At 42.3% G+C, this 20,347-nt stretch overlaps 1 protein-coding gene across 1 annotated transcript; it reads left to right on the forward strand.

The window, feature by feature from the left end:
- Positions 1–642: 642 nt before the first annotated feature.
- Positions 643–16,959, forward strand: LOC147635181 (uncharacterized). The gene is made up of 6 exons (XM_086802134.1): positions 643–1,623; positions 1,940–2,031; positions 2,193–3,110; positions 3,190–3,280; positions 3,355–3,481; positions 16,318–16,959. Exons 3-6 carry the CDS (start codon positions 2,230–2,232, stop codon positions 16,698–16,700), a joined length of 1,482 nt encoding a protein of 493 aa, XP_086658260.1. The 5' UTR covers positions 643–1,623; positions 1,940–2,031; positions 2,193–2,229; the 3' UTR covers positions 16,701–16,959.
- Positions 16,960–20,347: the final 3,388 nt, after the last annotated feature.

A 20,347-nucleotide genomic window follows, 5' to 3' on the forward strand; every position in this document is an offset into this window, starting at 1 on the left:
TACAATGCACTCGTATTCACCTATAAATTTTATTTTCCCAACTTTGAAAATTTTCAGCTTTTAGTTATATTTGTAGCTTAAAAAACTGCAAATTTTCCAACAAAAACCTCCAAAATTAAAATGTTTTTTTGGGAACACTCTCTGGCCTATGGTTGAATCCAGATGACACTGCAGCGAACACAATTCCAAGTTTCTGCCAACATACGGCAGTAGCTCAGTTGGATAAAGCGTCGAGTACCCAACAAGTGTCGAGGGTCTCCTTGTTGTGTTGTGGTGTGTGAGAGTTGTAGACAACTCCGACAAATTTTAGAAAGATTCCAACGCTGTGGGTAAGTAGTTATATTCGTTAAAGCCTCAAGGTGAGGTAATAGGGAGTCGGTGACAAAGTCTAGTCAGAGCCAGTTGGGCCACGACTACTAGGGTTGGTAAGTAAATTCCCTTCTCCCAAAAAAAAAAAACCTTTATTGACAGTATTTTAATGGACCTTTACAAGTTCGCGGCGCTTTATGCTCCAGTATGAACGTGCCCGATTGTCTTTTACATGTGCGAGATGTCGTACGTGGCGGCGGAAGAGTGGCTGCCAACTGGAGCTGTCCTGTCGGGTTCGGTTTTAAAACAGAATGTTGGCTTGGACGTGGCAAGTTTCAAAAGGCCAACAAGGGTTAGAAAACGTCTTCTTCATATCGTCGATTGGCCGCACATTCCTTGCTTGGCGTCGACTGAGGGATACAGCACACCGCACCGCTGATTTCGTTATTCATTGATCGAATGGAGACACTTTGAGCTCGAAATTCTGTTGTTCCTGGAGAAATTTCTTGTGTGATGTGAGGTGCATGACTAGCCGGTGGTGGCATTTGCAACGAGCGAGACCGGATGATTGCTGCTGCGCTTTTCTGGGCGGTTTCTGCTGCGATGCCGCAGCCTTCTCATGCCAATCGAGGGTCGTTGCTAGCTTTTGAGACACCAGCTGGAACCCCGTTCCTTCGATTTCGCCAGCTACCCCATTTCCTCATCATAATCGTCTCCTCCCCTTTCATCAATCAATCACATCACGATTCACCACCTATAAGAGCTGGGGTAAGCCTAAGTCATGAGTGCCGGCAGCCTACAACCACAACGCACCCACCCACTCAGCAAACATTGTGCGCCTGGGCCCAAATCATACGAGTTTCTCCCACCCATTTCAGCTGATGATAAAAATCTGATTTCACCAGCCCCCTCCCGAGCTCCCTCCATCGCTGTAACTTGCATTCACTTTCCTCTCTGTATTGGAGCGTCAAGGTCACTCAACCACCCCTTGGCGTCGATTCTGCATACATTGCGGGCTTGTCGAACTCCTCCCCGTTGTATCATTCTACGTACATTTCTGGCTTGATCTCTACGAATCTGTCTGTCTCCACACGAACGATCTACTTGTCCCTCTACTATCTTATGCCTCACGCTTCTCTAGCCATTCCCTCCTCCAAAGTTCATAAACGTCCACAAAAAGTTCTGCATTTTCTGGTCTCATGAGCTATGGAAGCTCGCTGAGTATAGCACTAACCAAAATTGAGTACTACTTCACACGACCGGATCTCATCTCTACTTGCCTTGACAACGTACAGCTTACCGTATAGTTAGCAGGTACTTTCGTTTACCAGACAATTGAACATCTACACATGCAAAGCTATTCATCTTTTGCTCAGATCTAGCTGTAATTGCTTTTTAACGCCAGTAGAGTGAATAGTTCATTTTGGACATTAGCATAGTCACTGCGAGAGGCTCGAGGTTTTGCATCTTAGCTTAGAGCCGTTTCAAGCGAGCGTCCTTGATTATGCTAGAAGATTAGATGTGAATTACGACATCTCTGGCAGCTTGGACTGGAGTTAACCATCTTGGCTCCACGTGCTTCCACTTCATCTCGTTTTGCTTGAAACTAACAAATCCTGATCTTCTTCAGGATCCATCAATATGTTCGAGGCGTATTCTCTTCCGCCGAACTAGCTAGCCCAATGTGACGGCTAGTAACTAGATGCAATTACGATCTTGAGCGTAAGTACAATCACACCTATTCTCAACTCCCTTAAGTCTTATAATACTTACGGTCTAATGTATCAAATCGAGGATAGACCTATCTTACGGTTTAATGTTCCCAATCGAGGAGAGATCTATCTAATCTACTTAGGTCTTACGGTTTGCATTAATGTCTCCAGCTTGGGTTCAAGAGGAGTGACTCGTAGGCCAGTATCGATGGCCAATCCAGTGCAGGGTGATTGGTCGTTCTCTGGAAACCATCTTCCTCCCAAGAGCCCAGCACTGTTCATAGCTGGAGGGGGCGACCCTTCGACAGCAAGCGTGCTAGACAATGGCCAACTCTTCTCTAGCTGCTGGCCCAACTTCGGCAGTCCCTACAATCTGGGTAACAGCGGTGATAGCGGTCGTAATAGTGGACGGCAGAAGCAACATCAGCGCACTCCTTCTGCTGCCAGCTTGCTTCCGCAGACGCCGCCATCCTGGATCGATGACCTCTTAAGCGACCCTCCTGATCAAGTCCCCGCCAAAAAGCAGAGCTCTCTGCACAGGCGATCCTCGAGCGATTCGGTGGCCTTCCATCATCATGCAACTGCAGCTGCCGTCACGCCCTTCACAAGGATCGATGAGATTGGCGAAGATCAGGATGTGGAGTTCAGTCTTGCAGGGCCCAGTAACAGGAGGATCAATGTTGCCGGGCAGGTGCAAGCAGACATACCGCCTTCGCCAGCTGTTCCTACAAGGGATTTCGATAAACTGGACGAGGAGCAGCTCATGTCAATGTTTGCGGACATAGAAACCTCCTCAAAACAGGAGCATCAACGCTCTAGTTGTCCCGACATGGCCTTCCCCCTCCAAGTGGGGCGGACTTCCGATCACATTAAAGCGCCACCTGTCCTACATGAAGAGCAAAGTCCCTCGACACCCTCCGATCACAACAGTGTCATCGAACAGTACTCTTTGGAAGAGAAGGGATCAGTGAGCCTAATTCAAGGTGAACCAGAAGTCCAAAGTGTCCAGAAACTCAACAATGGCATTCAAGGGGAGCTCACATCCTCAACCCCAATCGACCCAACGCTAGATCCTAAGCGAGCCAAAAGGTGAGTAACGCCACGATAATAATTTCATACCTTTCTCTTTACGGAAAATCATAGTAAACGGTCCATTTCTGCATGTCAGAATACTTGCAAACAGGCAGTCCGCTCAACGGTCCAGAGTGCGAAAGCTTCAATACATTGCTGAACTTGAAAGAAGTGTCAATGCACTTCAGGTGAGCAAAGGGAACACAAATCGCCTCTTCAATGAATCAAACACACGTGATATTAACCCCTTTCCGTTACACAGGCAGAGGTGTCAGCACTCTCCCCGCAGGTAACATACCTGGATCATCAGAGAGTTGTCCTTAATGTGGACAACGGTGCACTAAAACAGAGGATAGCGGCTTTGGCACAAGAGAAGCTCTTCAAAGATGGTACGACGAATAACACTCTGTTCCTCTTTCTATGGTACCTCCTGCCTGGGAGTTTTAGAAATTTTTCTTGTGAGAAAGGTGCTGGGTGAAATGGCCACGTCTTCCACGTCTACTTGTAGATAGCATGCTAAAAAGAGGTTGCCCTTGAAGCCTTAGGAGCCCTTCTTGCTGCATTTTACCCTAAACCCTGGAATTTTTTACACTTACAAAAACATATTCTTAATTTTGAAAAGGTTTAAAAGAAAAGACACATGATCAACATTCTAACCTTCCAAATTTCCAATGAAATAAAGAGGTCGCTCTTCAAATTCTAGGTTAATGCGATCACCCTTCAAATTTAAGGCTTGCTTGTGGGTACGAGGAGAAGGGGAGCCTTCACAGGAGCTGTTCATGCCAGGGGGCTAGTGGGAGGCTGAAGGGCAGTTCGCTGCCCTCCATGTAGTTCACACCATAAAGATAGAAAATTTCAACTGCCCTCCATTGGCAAATGTAACCAACACCAGAAAGGGTTGGTCAGATCTACCACCTCCCCAGCACTTAGCTTTCTACTTCAAATCTTCTGACATCACAGGTTTTTGATAGCTTTTTCGAGGTCTCAGCCAATAGCCAATTGTTGCATGTTAAATTCAATATAAAATTTGTCTTTTTTATCTTGAACGAACTTGACCACTCCTTGACACTCAGTCTAGTGGGAACTAAATCTCCTCCGGTGGCAAACTAAATCTCCTCCGGTGGCAATGTTCGGAGGGCCACTGGTGGGGCTCCTAGTGGATGGCATGAACAGCTTCATGTTGGGGATCTGGGGTTGTGGCTCACATGGGTGATTAAGCATGGCCCATATGCTTGCCTAACTAGTTGATGTGATGTGTAAGAAGTTCTCCAAAGTAGTAAAGCAAATACTCGTGGTTGAGGGAGGGGCCCTTAAATGGGTAGTTAGGACTCAATCTGGTGTTGACTCTTGATCTGTATAGCTCTATCTCCTATGTTTAAACTGACTAAATGTAAAGGTATAAAGAAGGCCTTTCTGCATGTTACACGATCATACTGGATGCATGCTACATTCGTGTTCTCACTCTTTAGTTCTAAATAGGTATACTCACCTTTATTCCTTTATTTGATCATATAGACACGTACTCAGCTATTGAGGATTACATTCTCATCTTTGAAGAGATGTACCCGGTGGATAGCTTTCATGAGATATACCCTTCTTTCTAGGATATGCATATTCTTTCTTTGAAAGGTTAATACATTGTTCGGGCCAAAAGGTAGGTCCAGACATAGGCGCCTAGGCTTGAGCAGCCATGTGGGCTAGTTGGGTAGCAGCAGAGGGAGTCCTTTGCAGTCAAAACAGTAGCTATGTAGGTCATGTGTAGTCGAGCAACACATGGCAAGTCGTAGAGCAAGCCCACAATATCAAAACAGGTTGACTAGCACATAACCCTGCTGTATAAACAATGATGAAGGATTAATTTCATCGTCTCAGACTTTCTGGAGGATATAGACTTGGAGCGAATCTCTGAAGGTCTGCAACAGCACAGCATTGGGTTGAGATCAGAGATCAGATTTTTAGTCTCATTTTTTTGCACCTGAAAACTCAGTTGTAAACATTATCTCGTACATTAATGTATAATGGGAATTATGCCACACGTGTGCTGTGCTTGTGTTTTCTATTCCGTTGCATCTCTCTTGTGCCTAGACCTTGCTTTAGCTAGATTTGCATGCAGGTGAGTCCACAGTGCTCAATCGGTTGGATGCCTGGACACTCTATAGTTGGGCACCATTGCCAATTTAGCTTGACAGCTTATGGCTAGCCTAAGAAAGTTACGTGCAAATTTTTTCTTTTTCTGGCACCTTGTGCATATATTGCTTAGATAGGTAGAGCTCCTAGAATTTAGGTGTGCACAAGGTTGGGTTTGGGGAAAGTGTTTTGAGATTCACTTGTTCCTAGATGTGATCATGAATGTAGAATACTTGCAAGTACACAGACACATGCGGCTCTCGTGGAGGAGCAGTTTTTAGCCTTGTCCACCTACAATGATGGAATGGACATGGTGTCCCGAGCATGGGTTGCTCCAAAGTTGGCATCTTCCTTGGTTCATCCTTTATAGTAGGCCCACGACAATGAATAGGTTGAGCAAGTAGCTTGCCTTGGGGCGGAGCCATCTGCATCCCCACATGGCTCATTGAGCAATTAGACATCACTCTTGGTCCAATAGCTATCACTCAAAAGTGTTTTGCTAGTCGATAGGAGTGATGTCAATCATGTTGTCGACTGTCTCCTTCATCGAGTTCCCTCCACCAGAGTCTTTGGACTGTTCTCACTCCCCTTTGCTGGCTTTGGCATAATGGGACTTACATAGTTCTTTCTCCAAACCTCGTGGAGAAACAAACTCAGCTCTTTGTGTGTTTGGCATCAGGAGTCACCATTAATTGGCACAAGTTTTGATCAGTGACTCTTTGCAAGTAGATTGGGGTTTGGATGTAGGGTTCTCTCGGATTGAGAGAGCCTGCACTACCAGATACCTTAGTTGCCAGGTTGGCATTGACATCTCCCCAACACAACAGTTTGTGCCTGTGTTCATGAGGATTAAAAGCAAACTTTAGCATTGGAGTAGTAGGAAGCTTGATTTGGCATCTATGTGCAGCCTAGATGGAGGGATCAACACTTGATTAACAAGATAGGATTAGGAATTAATCAAAGGATGATTAAACAAAGGAATGAGATTAGATGGAAAGATTAGCCATACTTTGCATTATAATAATGGTCCTTTTTATAGGAGAGGCCCCCCTTATACAAGATGTGCATATACTACCACCACACATGCCACATATCAAGGCATGATACCAAGTGTCCCGACTAGGATGTGCCACCTTTACACATCATTGCTTAAAAAAGATCTTTTCAAGGGGTTGGTTCCACATAAATAAATCTACATACTAGCGGTTATTCACACACACTAGAAACTGAATACTAAGTTATTAAGTGCCACTTTACACAACCACCTAGTACCTCTTTATTTCTACATTAGTCATTATTAATATTTAACATTCTTCCCATAGTGATAATGTGGGTAGAAAGCCCACTCATCATGGGCTAGGTTTGCTTCTTCTTCTGGCTATGTTGCTTCTCATCATTGGAGGTAGAGGTAGGAGAGTTTGTTGAATCTTCATTGGCTTTCAACTTGGCAAATCTCTTTCGACACTTTTTGATGTAGTGTCTTGGCTTGTGGTAGCAGTAATGACACTTTTCTTTTTTTTTCTTGGTGTTACCCTGTGAACGAGTCCACTTTATCTTTGCCACTAGAGCAGAAGGCTTGGTCCCCTCTACCAGCATCACCTTTGGATCTCTTGTTTGCTCCTCATGTAGGAGTAATCCAACCAACTTCTCAAAGGTACTAGGATTTTCTTCTCCTCTCGTAGAGTGATTCGATGAAGTGTGAAAACTTTGATAGGACTCACGTAAGGAATTGAGAGTAGTAGTGATCAATATTCTACTATCAACTATCTCGTTAATATTTAGAAGCCATTCCTTAAGGTCTATTATCCTGGTAAGGTGTTTTGACCTCGTTGATTATTATGTATCTCGTACTAATCTTTAGGATTAGTGGTCTAATCTAGCAAGATTTGGGTCTCCCTTTCTGTTGTAGTTGATGTTATCGAAGAGGTTGTGGTCACTAATATTGCAATACGAGACGCTTGCTCTGTAACAATCTCCCAGAGTGTCTTGTCTATAAAAAAATTCTTCATCATGAAGCTCAGTTGGGACCATCAAGATGGTCTTCGGTTGTTGTGAATCAACTAAACCCAAAAAGGTCAGAAACTAGTGCTCTTTGCAACATTTTCACAATACGAGATTTTCCAAAGCAATATGAGGTGCAATGAACAAGAATGCTTAATCTTATCTTAATCTTGCATTAGTGATTCTCCAACTAAAATGGAGAATCACTAATATAAGATTAACACAAGATTAAGTAAGCTAAGATATCAGATAAATCATGATGTAGATTAGCGTGCAATTAGCAAGAATCACACACATATCACACATAATGCTTAAGTGATTTAATCTCTCGCTGCAAGAATGGAAATAGCCTTCCATAAGCCAAAGTATGGTAGCTGAAGTGAAGGCTCCATGGTTCACTCAAATGTCAAATGGTCAAAGGATATAAATGAGAATCTATGTATTCTATTCATACTTGAGTCCAATGGCTATTATAATCCTAATTCTAACTAATGAAGTTACTACTTAATTACAAACCATCCCTTCCCAAACATTTTGTTCTTAAAAGCTATCATATGTACAATTATGCATCAATGAGAAGTGAAGGTTCCATTATACCCATAAGACTAAAAGTAAATGGAAGATCCCAACAGTAGCCATGTTTTTAGCATGGTTGGTGTAGAACTAGATCATGTAAATATAAGAAAAGAAATGTCCTTGATCTTTCTCATGGTCCCATGAATAAAGTCTCCAAGAAAATGATTGGACAAGCCTTCAATTAATCTTAGAAGACTTTAGTCCAAAAGCTTTGACTATTCGATGGAGAATAACCATCAACTCATATGTAGAAGACTATCTCAGCATCTATGTCATAGTTGAAAGTCCTTGCAATTCCTCCATGAAAACACCTTGAAATGGTAGGTACTATGGTCCATTCCTAGTACTTAAAAAGAGTTGGTGATTTGGCCTACAAGCTTGACCTTGCCTCTTCTACGAGAATCCACAATGTGTTTCATGTATCTAATCTCAAAAAGTATGTGGGTTCTATATCTCATGAAGTGGAAGAGCTTCCACCTATGGATGAAGAGGATGAGATCATTTATGAAGCAGAAAGGATTGTAGAAAGAAGAATAAGAGAGTTGAGGAATAGAAGCATAGAGGAGTTCCTCATCAAATGGAAGCATTTACCTAACCACTAAGTCTTAGTTATGTGCAACAATAAGGTCTATTTTTGAAGGATGTTCTTGACCATGTGGCATAATTTCATGGACTTTTTGCTTCTTATATGGGCTGATATACATTCTATAATTTTCTGGATAGATTTTGCAAAGACAATTTTGGGAGTTTTTTTTACTATCTTAATGGACTCCAAGGGCTATTGTGATGGAGAATTATGATGAGGGATGTTTTAACATTATATATAACTCATTTGTAACCCATTTCAAGATGTTTTTATAGAGGAATTACAAGGGCTTTCAACTATGACATGGATGTGAAGATAGTCTCCTACATATAAGTTGATGGTTATTCTCCATCAGATAGTCAAAGCTTATGGGTTCAAGATTTCTAAGATTGATTGAAGGCTTATTCAATCATTTCCTTGGAGACTTTATTCAAGGGATCATGCGGAAGATCAAGGATATTTCTTTTCTTATATTTAGAGAATCTAGTTTACATTGACTATACTATCGACATGACTACTTTTGGGATCTTTCATTAACTTTTATGGTCTTATGGGCATGATGGAGCCTTGAATTCTCATTAATGCATAATTATATATATGATAGATTTTGAGGACAAAATCTTTGGGAAGAGATGGTTTGTAATGAAGTAGTAACTTCATTAGCTAGAATTAGGATTATGGCCATTGGGCTCAAGTATAAAAGGGCACGTGGACTCTGATTTGTATTCTTTGATCATTTAACATTTGAATGAACCATGGAGCCTTGAGCTACTACACTTTGGCTTATAGAAGGCTATTTTCATTCTCACAGTAGGACATTAAACCACTTAGGTATTATGTGTGATATATGTGTAATTCTTGCTAATTACATGCTAATCTACATGATGATTTATCTTATATCTTAGCTTACCTAATCTTGCATTAGTGATTTTCCATTTCAAGGAACCTTCTTAGAAGGGCTTCATCACTCGTTTTGCGTTTTCTCTGGAACAAGTGTATCTCTATAGGTTATAGGCATCTCCACTCTGAGGGAGGATGATGCACCAATCTTTTTCTTTATATAAGATGGTTGATATTTGGAGAGATGTGACACGGAGGATATCTAAATGAAATTAGAGAAGCGCTAACTTAAACGAGCTGTCGACTCCAAAGCTGAGTCCTTCTTTGCTCTATATTAACACTTAATCTTATATTTAGAAATTAGGGATCAAGTTGTCTTTCCCTAAAATCAATCACCCTCTCGGGTTAATGTGGACCATAGGAAAAGTCCTCTACTTAACAAAGTTATCATGAGTTCCCAATATCTCTTTCAATGGACTGACATAAAAGATGAACTTTCATATTCTGAGGGAACTCTAGCGTATAAGAAACCTCATCAATCTTTTTCAAGATCCTTTAAGGTCCACAATATCTAGGGGATAACTTCCCAACCTTCCCCGTACGTAATGTCTTTGAACTCTTGGGTGCTCTCAAATAAACTAGCATTCCCTTGGTGAACTCTATTAGTGAACGCTCCTTAGCTTCTCCTTATTAGCATAAAACAATGCACGATCTTGTGCACTTCCGATAGCTCCTCGTACACTAACTAGCATTTCTTGCATATCTGCTAGGAAATCTCTAGCCGCATCAATCTAAATAGCCTTAAGTCTAACTATTACTCGAGATCTAGGTTGGTATCCATACATAAGTATAAACAGGCTATAACTAGTAGCCGCATGCTTAGCACTGTTATAAGCAAACTTGACCATCAGGATGTACTTCTCCCATTTGATGGTCTCTTGGAGAACTATGGACGAAGCATATCCTGGAGGAGGTTATAGCATTCTTACGAGTGGACACAAATATCTTGCTATATTTGGGTTTCTCTACTTGGTAGCCTTGCCACCAATCAATGGAGATTGGTGGTCCAACATGCTTGATATGTGCAGGAGCTTCAATGATGGTCTACCATTGCTTATGGGAGTGCAAGGAAGCATAGAGAATTTGGACTGTGATAGCTCATCTCCTTGTAAGGATGCATATAACATTTCTTTTGGTGCTATCATTTGGCTGACATAGTCAAGCCCACAACTCAGGTATGAGAGGAATGTCAGGGATCTAGTCATTATGATCAGTCAAGGAGTTGCTAGGCGGTATTGTCTTCACGACAATTCAGAGTCAAAATACTTCTCACCAACTCAAAGATTGGACAGTTCATGGGAGATTATCGCTAGTGTTGCAGCCTGGCACGTTTGAAAGGCTAGATGCATTAAGGCCATTGAGGGTAGTACTTTGGTTTATGAGTCATAGTGCATTTACAGGATTTGGAGCGATATCATCCACTCTCTCATTGCCACGTGGGCCAGAATTTACGGACCTTCTAGGAGTGTAGAGAGAAAGTGCGACCAATTTATGAGAGTGGGATTATGGCATCTTTTTCACTCCCACTCATATGGAACCTTGTTGGCATCTTTTTCACTCCCACTCATATGGAACCTTGTTGGCAACACAAGGTATGGGATTTGTTGAGATTTCTCCCTTGTTTGGTTTGAAACCTCCCTTTTGTATATTATTTCATACTTAATAAAAGTCTCTTTTCTTCTTCTTCTTTCGGAAAAGAGGGGGGGAGGGGGGGAGAGCTCCAAGTTCAACTGGAAGATGGATGGTGAGGTTGTCACCAATTGGGTTTGGGAGGGGGGGAGAGCTCCAAGTTCAACCGGAAGATGGATGGTGAGGTTGTCACCAATTGGGTTTGGGAGATGGTTGCCACTCTTGTTATAGCTGTTATAGCGGGTGGTGTGGATGTTTTTCAGGTTCACTTTGTTTGCACGACATTGACAAGGCAGCTCTCCTATGGGGGAAAGGCCATGTTAGTTAGTTATTGAAATTATTGTTGCAAGGTGGGCTTGAAGTAGTTTGTGCCCGTGGACTCAGCAAGATCCGAAGAAGCACTGGGAGTGCTTTATGTTTGACAATTAACCATCTCACGTGTTTCTTAAATTCTTGTTCATGCTCCGGAGGACCTTTTGACGGTCACATCTTGCATTGAGCATTTGAAACTATCCTTGCATGCGGATGTGTGTATATTCCTTTCCCCTTGATCTTTCTAACCCTGTATGTATGGCTACTACCCTCAAGACGTAGGGGAGTTTCGAAAATGCAAATATAAGGGTTAGCAACCCAAGCATGGTAAGGACAACCCAAAGTATCGCCAGGGCTTCGCCTCACCGGTGACGAATTTCGTGCTAAGAAAGCTACTGGATAGGGTTTCTAGTGAATCCACCAAGCATACTGGAAAGGACTCTCCGAAAGGAGAAGGCCGATTCTTCTACCATAACAGTTACGACTACATTGACATCACTCCCTCCCTCCGCCTCCGACTAGTACCATCGTCGGTCTTCATTTGACCGACCCAGTGTAGCAGGATCTCAATTATCCTGGATCGACATGACAAGGTGATGCGCTGAGGGGCGGGCGATTCATGCACATCCGCTGGTGTCCATACTTTCGATGGAGGAGCCTTAGAGTATATCATTATGATCGTTAGGTTGAGTGGTCGCAATTGTGTACAATGGTGTACACCTGTCAAGTGGTCTTGGCCATCGTTATGAGCGGCAAGCAGAAGAACTCTGATGAATTTTGAATATCAAAGAAATTGGAAGAGGTTTTTGAAGAGTTTTTTTTGGATGTTGTATGGTTATGCGGGTGTGATCTACCACAAGGTTAATATCTAGGATAGTTTCAGTTGACACTTGGAGATTGTCGGGAATCCTTGTTGTCTCACACAGAACCCATTGCTGAGGTAAACAAAGAGGGTGATAAGTAAAGATGGTCGAGCATGTATCTTTGTTGCTATGAAGTTGGATGAGTTGGAGAATTTGTAGGTAGCTAGGAGTACAGGCATCTCTTCATTACCAGATGAGTTACTTCCACCATCTTGGCTTGAGGAGTCACTCATGTTGAGGTAATTATTGTAGGTACAAAGGCCTCCGTAACGAATGAGCCGCCCAGAGTTGGTAGAGCTTAACTAGCAGAACTTGGAGGAAATGTTGGATAACATATTTGTCTTTCTGTTCGAGCTTCTCACCGTTTGGAGTCCCAATCCTTTTGGTCAAGAAGGATCAAGTAATGCATTTGTGTGTGGACTACCAGGACTACCGAGTGTTGAACAAGCAGGACAAGTTCCCGCTCCCTCGCATTGATGACTTATTGGACCAACTCATAGGAGCAAAGTGTAGTTGTGACATCCCCTCCTATGCATAGTGATGCCTTGCTTGCTCATGATGAGCCAAGAAAGGTTGATCGCACTACTAGTGTGGCATTTAAGCAACCCAACTAATTGACAATGCATGAAGGATTTGATAATAAGGAGAACTTTCCTCTCATCTTTGCTAACCAACAATGGGATAAAGGCAAGGGTGTGTACATTGAACCCAATGCCAATGCTTGGGATCGGTTTGGTACTAACATGCAAAGAGGGAGAAACTCTTCTACCAATGATGACAAAGATAAGTTTAAAGGCATCAAGGAGAGGAAAACACAAATGATCCTCGCATCCAAAGAGCCATGGTGTGTTGTGTTTTGCAACATTAGATCTTGAGGGTTATGCACACACATGCTGGTGGTGGCACTTAAGTGCCAACAACTACATCATCACATCTTGGAATGCGTTTAAAGAAGAGATGAGTCTAAATGGCAAAAGAAGAATAGTGTGGCCGAGTGGTATGACTTGGATCAACAGTAGCAGTAACAGAAGTAGGATCCGGACACTTAGTCGCAAACAAGATCAATGTCCACATCAAGTTTGATGGTGGCACCCTCTTCCCAGTCCTTTTCATCCGGGGTAATTTAAAGAATGTGGTTGCTGACGTGCTCAGTCTAAGGCCACACCCGCGGGGTGTGGATGGTGGAGAGTAGCCATAGTGAGCACACGTTCATGTCTGAAATGATAGGCGCGCATGTATGTGGCCACATGCATGCATGTGTGTCTAGAGGATCGGACTTCGAGGAAACTTGGAGCAAGTTCGTGCAAGGCCAATATTGCTTCAGAGTACAGCATTCTCAGTGGATGGTTGTACTAGAGGGATCAAATATGCATATATATATATAGCCAATGACGGTCCTCTGCAGGAAGTGCTTTTGTAGGAAGCTCACATGATGTTTGAAGCTGGGGTTGGGTTGAGATCAGATCACATATTATCCTTTTTCTCTTAGATTTTGAGACAAATACACATTTTTCTCGTACATTAAAGTATATAGTACGAATTACGCTACAGATATGTACCAGCATACGTACACGTCTCGATATGCGTACTCTTCTCAGTCCTGTGTTGGCATATTGATTGATGTACATATTCTCTAGTTTGGCATTCACGACTTTTTGTTTTCAATTGATCGTGTTAACGTACTCATCTCTAGAGATCAGAAATCACTTTCTGCAAGGGACGTACTCTTCCTTGGTACTTATATATACTCTTTACTTTGGGATAGAATATGTAACCCTTTTTTTTTTTTGTGGATAGATTGGTACAAATGCTCTTACTTTGGGATAGATGTAAGTAAACTTTTTTATTGAGAAGTCCATCTTCCTTTTAGAGGTCGATACTCGTGCTCTTATTGTCTGGATTAGTTGATATGCATGTAATATTTATCTGAATAGCCTGGAAGAGACTTTCGTTCTCTCTGGAATGGTAGACATGTTGCTTTCTCTTAGGTCTTTTTGCAAAAGGCTGGTTAACATCGTTGCTTGGAGATCACAAGGACAATAAGCTCTACAAAATGATCCTCCACTCCAAATACAATACAACTTGGCAGCGATGATTCTACTAATAAACAGCACAACCAAAAGCCAATGATCAATCTACACATATACAGAATATACTTTCGTACAAGGTGTAACAAACTTCCCACCATATTGAAACGAGACTTGGATAAATCATAAATGCCATCACCTGATAAGAACCATTCAATCTAGGAGTTCGTGCATGTGTGGAAGACCTTGTTTGTGTAAATGCACAAGTTATATTTTCTAAAGCACCTGCTTTTGTGATAGGGGATTCGAACAATTGGCTCAACTTATAATTAATGCAACTCCAAAAGGCTAGTTCCATGAAAGAAAGTTAGATGGAACCAACTATACGCTTTGGAAGTTCAAAACTATACACTCTGGAAATTTAAGTTGAGGTCAATTCTATCGTGTTATGAGTTATTGAAGTCCGCTATTAAGTTTGATAGAAGGAAGGCATGATCTTTTAACTCAAACAATTTTGCTAAATGCAACTCGTGTTGGAGTGGAGGAGAAGGAATATAGATACTGTATACCATTGTCCTCACCGCTACCATTGATTCCGAATTCTTCCTTAAAAGCGTGGCTGGTTCTAAGGAACTAGTGTGAGACTACCAATCAACTAGCATTGGAGAGGCTTTCTATGGAGAAGTAACATAGCAATCCATTACAAGGATCAGGATCTAAGAGACCACTATTGAGATCAACACGTCGAGTGTAGATGTTGTTCCAAGACTACAATGAAAAAGAGGAAAGCAAGGGATTCATATATCTTCTTAGGGTGCACTTGTACTATTTGAAAAAAAAAGGAACCTAATAGGGGCATACAATGAGTGAAAAAAGATATTCAATTAATTAATGGAGGGGAACTTAGATAACATTTTTAGCATTAGTAAGGTTTGTCTCGAATACATGGAGTAATTCGAGGTGGCGGTTATGGGGTGGCTCGGCGGAAGCTCTTATAATCTCTCCGTTGGTTGGACCTCGCGCCCCCTCGTCAAATGCATTCTCAGTCGAATGAGAGAGAGAGAGAGGCCCAGCCTTCGAAAGCAGGCTTCGACCTCTTCCCTGCTTAAATAAGCAAACTATTAAGAACAAGTATCCTTTGATCGCTTACTAGTACAATTTCCCAAAGCCAAAGTCTTCTAAGATCAAATTCGAATAGTTTTTTTAATCTTGTAGTCCCTAATTATAGTAGGATGTTTGTTAATCAAATAAGACATGAAGGCATATTCCTGGCAATTATAGAGTGGAAAGAATGTGTAATTAGGGGTGAACCAAATAAGACACACAACATATGGATCCAAGTCCATATGAATGAGTCGTAGACATTACATTGTAGGAGCATGGAGACCCACCACCATAGATTAAGACATGATTATATAAAGTCACTTACGTGTACGCAAAAATGAGAGATGATGGAACTACATGGTTGCTAAGTGCTTGAGAGTGGATTGAAGGAAGATAAGAGTCATGCTGAATATCAAGGAGAATCGCAGCCTTAGGCCCTCTGAAGGATGTGGGGGGAGATGCTAATGCCTTCACAAGAGCTCGGATTCTTGTGCTATCTATCCTGTTGGGGTTACTCCTTGTGATTCGAGACCTTACAAGGTTCTCATTATTCATGGACGTTCGGACAGATGTGCTCCTCATCTCTGGTCATCTTTCAAGAGATCTTTCGTTTGTTGATAAATTAGTAGTAGTACACATACTTTTTTTTTGTGGGACATCATGACATGTTCCGTTGGTTGATTGGGCTAGCTAGCGCTGCATGAGCTGTCAGTAGCGCACACTCATATGATCATCTCAGCTAGATGTTCTCATATAACTCAAGGGACATAGCCTTCTTTTTTGATAGATTGGCACGTCGTGCTCTTCTTTTGTTTCACAGGTCTCTTACCTCTGATTACGGTTAGCAACATAATTTTGTGCAACAAGCTTTCCTGGATTCATAAAAAATTTATCAACTCGTGATAAACCACATCTAGAGCTGTCCAAGCATATTCTAATTTGCTTCTTGTTGCCGCTTAATAAGTTTTGCTTTTGTTTTGTTGTGCAATACCTTGCCTTCTTTTTGTTTTGTTGTGCGTAGTATCTGAAAAGGACAAGTTGTAGCTAAGAATGATATGATCAGTGTTACTTATAACTAACCAGTGGGAGGGTGGGTGCAGCTCACTATGATGCGCTCAAGAAAGAAGCTCAAAGGTTTAGGCAGCTCTACCAGCAGCAGCAGATACACCTCCAACAACAACAACAACAACAAGACGTCATGTCATATGATCTTCAGCATCAACAGTTTAGCCAGCAGCTGGATCTTGGCCGAGGAGGAGGAGGGGCTGCTGTTGACATAATTATAAATAACGAGGCGGCCAACACGTGCTGCTGTTCCACAAAGAATACGGATTCAAGAAGCAGCTCCCCACTTTTGCTAAAATCCGGTGAGACGACGTCTGCTGCTGCTGCAACTGATCATAGCAGCATCGAGAGCTGCGGCGGGAATTCCAAGGGTTTAGTCGAAGCTGGCATAAGAAGCAGGGGAGTAGGGAACACTTAGACGATGGACATTCTCTTTCCTTCACCAGTCACCATTAAGTATAATCTTCACCACACATTCAGGATTTTTTTTTTATTGGTTATACCAATACTGGTGCGAAATGTGGATCATAACTGAGAAAGTGTGCGTGACCAGGATTCTTCACATATGAAATAATTAACACACTGCATTCAAAGACACTACATACAACATTTGACTAGAATTTACTACTGGTGCAAAATTCGCATGCCCTCTAACAAAAATCAACATGCTTTTGAAAATTTAATGACTTAGAGACTGCTATCTTGTTTTTTTTTCAACTTAATGATAATAGATATCTAAAGTTTCTTTGCGGAAAAAATAAAATATTATATATATCAATAGGCATGATAGATTCACAATGGGTCAGTGGAAGCAATTTCTTATGGATAAATCATATGTAATAATTGATATATTAAAGACCATTTATTGAGACATGATAATCTAGTGTTTAAAATACCAGAAAGCAGGAAGCGGAACGGAACGGATAACAAGGTTTGTTAATGTACGTCAATCCCTCACTAGGGTTTTTTGTTCTCCCTCTCAACGTCCATCCAAGTGCTATTCAGTTGGCCCTCTGACTGAGTCGAAGCAAGGGCCTCTCCCCTATCCTGTAGGCCAAAGGGCCCCAGTTGAACCAGGCTCTCAACCGATCGACATTGAATTGAACCAACACAAGGAGCTTGCTACAATCATCACATCAGCCAACAGGGCTCAAGAACAGAACGAGATGCCTCTAACCAGACGCTGCCCTCAGGATACGTTGCCTCCCCACCTACCGCCACTCATGAAGGAGAGAGGGGGTCCTCAGGATTCCTCTTCTTGCATGTGAACCATGGGGACATCTTGCAAACTGGTCCTTTTTTTGGTAGCACCTTGATTCTACTCACCCACCTAACACAACTTGCAGTTCACGAAAAACAGTCCATTTTTGCCTTCACCCACCTCGGCTACCGGTCCCCTTCTCTCCCCTATTCCGTCCGAGGAGCTGCTCAAAGATGGAGCATTCAGAAGAACCCCACCAGAGTTGCAAAAAGAAGAAGACCGTGGAAAGCTGCCAGTTTTTTAATTTGATGGAGAAGGAGATGCTCTAGCTGAAAGCCGCCCTAGCGAAGAAACGAGGAGGAGCCAGCACCGACATCGACCCCAACATAACCCAACCGGAAGTGATCAACCTTGTGGAGGTGAAACTGCAGTAGACGGAAACAGTAAGGTTTCGGTCATGCTCCTGTTAATCTAGTTCAGGAATGGTTGGAAACTTACCAATCCAGAGCTCTAATTGGTCTGTGCTATGGACCAAGGCCACCGGCAGAAACCCTAAAAGCTTGGATCAGGAACAATTGGTCCTCTCATGGCCTGGAAGTCGAACATACCCAATATTAATCTAATAATTATTTTTGCTTTGTATTTAGAGAAGAAGGGATGGCACTTCATGCTTTGGGTGCAAGACAATGGGTCCTCCGAAACTCCCCCCTGTCTCTCTTTTCGTGGACACCCGATTTCTCTCTGATAGGCCCCAAACCCTCCCCGTGTCTTGTTTGGATAGAACTTCCCAATCTTCCATTGCATCTACATCCTCTCATTAAGTTGCTACTAGAACCAATAGGAAGGCTTTTGGGTGTAAGGGCAAACTCAAAGCTTAACCCCAGGTGGCACCCTCAAGCTCTAATTGAGATTGATTTAAGCAAGGAACTCTCGTCCTCCCTATCTATAAATGTAGGATCAGACATTGTCTTAGAACAACCATTGATTTTCAAGAATGTTCCCAACACTTGTTTCCATTGTGGCTCAAAGGAACACTTCATTAGAAACTGCCACATCAAGTTTCCCCCACCACCTCCATGTTCCGTTCAACATTCGATTCCAAAAGAGGATAGCCAAGGCTTTCAATAGGTAGGTAGAAGGGGAAACGTAGTAAATCGTAATCAGCCCCCTAGGAACCCCCCTAGAAGATTAAACCCCAATAGATTCTCTCCTCTTCTAGTAGATCTAACAAACCCCTCCCAAGATAGAAAGGACTCATCAAGTGAAGACGAGGATGAAGAAGTCCCAAGCACACAGCTTCAGGACAGTGATCTAGAAAAGGAAGTAGAAGACATGGACTTCCAAGATGCATTCAAAGTCAATCTAGACCCAGGCCCTTCTCAGGCAGAAGACTAATCTCTCCCTTTAGAGAATAGGAAGTCCCCCTCCTTGTCAGTAGTAAAACAGGTCATGAGAAAAAACGGGAAGTCCAAGGTTGACTAAATAGCCTTGAAAAGAAGGCAATCTCAGGTAGGAGGAATGGCTTCTCCAATCCCTTCAGAGAAGAGACCTCAAGAGTCTTCAAACCCCCCCCCTCCCCAAAAAAAAAGAAGTTATGACTGAATTCAATATTTTATCCTACAATACTAAAGGATTAATTGATGGCAATAGAGCTAGGGTAATTAAGAGTTGGTTGACCCAGATTAACCTTCAAGCTATCATAATCTATTTCCAAGAAGTCAAAGCTACATGCCAATTGCTGAAAAAGAACCTAGAGTTAGTTTCCAAACAACATAACTGGTTTAGCTCTAATCATACCCAGGGGGGAGGTGGTACTTCTATAGGGATTCACACTCATGGATGCCTTTCTATATGAGTAATGAGATAGATTCCCTCAATAGATGGGTAGCTATTAATATGCAACTACAGGACCGTAAGTTGACAGAGTGATTTCAGTATATGCCACAGGTTCGACAAGCACCAAAGATGAGCTCTAGGAGTCTCTTATGCACTTTGTGGACCCGATCATTCTTGTAGGGGACTTCAAAATGGTGGAATCTCCACAAGATAGGTTATCGAACTTAGGGAAAACTATAAGAGGTGCAGAAAGGACAAGCTGGCTTGATCTGAAAGGCATGCACTCCCTTCATGACATGGCATGCGACCATGACTTCACTTGGAGAAATGGGAGGCTCGTGAATCAATTGAGAAAGGCTCGGTTAGATCAGTGCTACTCCTCAACAGCCTTATGCAATAGCTTCCTGACCACCAAAGTGAAACTTCAATATAGCATAGCCCTCTCAGACCACTATTCGATCCTCTGTTCTTTCTCACAAGGCTCCCAAAAAGTCAGGTCAGGATGGTTCCGTACAGACCCGAAGTTGTTCCAACTCCCAACTGTTAGGAACAATCTGGAGTTAATCTGGACAAAACACTTTAGCTCCAATGCCTCTCCCTCTCATGCCTAGAGCCAGGCGGTGAGAGATTCCCAAAAATTGCTTATTGATATTAAAAAGGAAGTTACCAGAATAAGGGCAAATAGAAGACATTAGAAATTCCAGAGCTCCAATCTCTAGAACAGAGAATAAACCAAGGTCAACTCTTCCTCCAAAACCAACTAATTTCAGTTAGAGATGAGCTTAAAAAAGAGGATGAGATACAGTGCCAACAACTAAAATTGTTCTTTAGAGAATGGTGGGTAGGGAAACTAGACAGACCCTCTAAAGAGATGTTCAATATCTTCAAAAGGAAGGCAGGAGTAGACCATATCCCAATGCTTAGAAATAACAATGGTAACTATGCAGAATCGATAGAGCTGAAAACCTAGAAATAATCAGAGATCACTTCTCTGAGGTTTTTTCTATCAGAAAAGCCCCCTCAGAAGA

Source organism: Cibotium barometz, chromosome 9 (assembly GCF_041138505.1).
Source record: "Cibotium barometz isolate CiBa-2024 chromosome 9, ASM4113850v1, whole genome shotgun sequence".
In the NCBI taxonomy this organism is placed as follows: Eukaryota; Viridiplantae; Streptophyta; class Polypodiopsida; order Cyatheales; family Cibotiaceae; genus Cibotium; species Cibotium barometz.

Excerpts from the sequence above, each read along its gene's own strand:
- LOC147635181 (XM_086802134.1), top strand. The coding sequence starts at position 2,230 with ATGGCCAATCCAGTGCAGGGTGATTGGTCGTTCTCTGGAAACCATCTT. Across the intron at positions 3,111-3,189 it reads GATCCTAAGCGAGCCAAAAG|AATACTTGCAAACAGGCAGT; the intron begins GTGAGTAACGCC and ends TCTGCATGTCAG. Across the intron at positions 3,482-16,317 it reads AGAGAAGCTCTTCAAAGATG|CTCACTATGATGCGCTCAAG; the intron begins GTACGACGAATA and ends GGGTGGGTGCAG.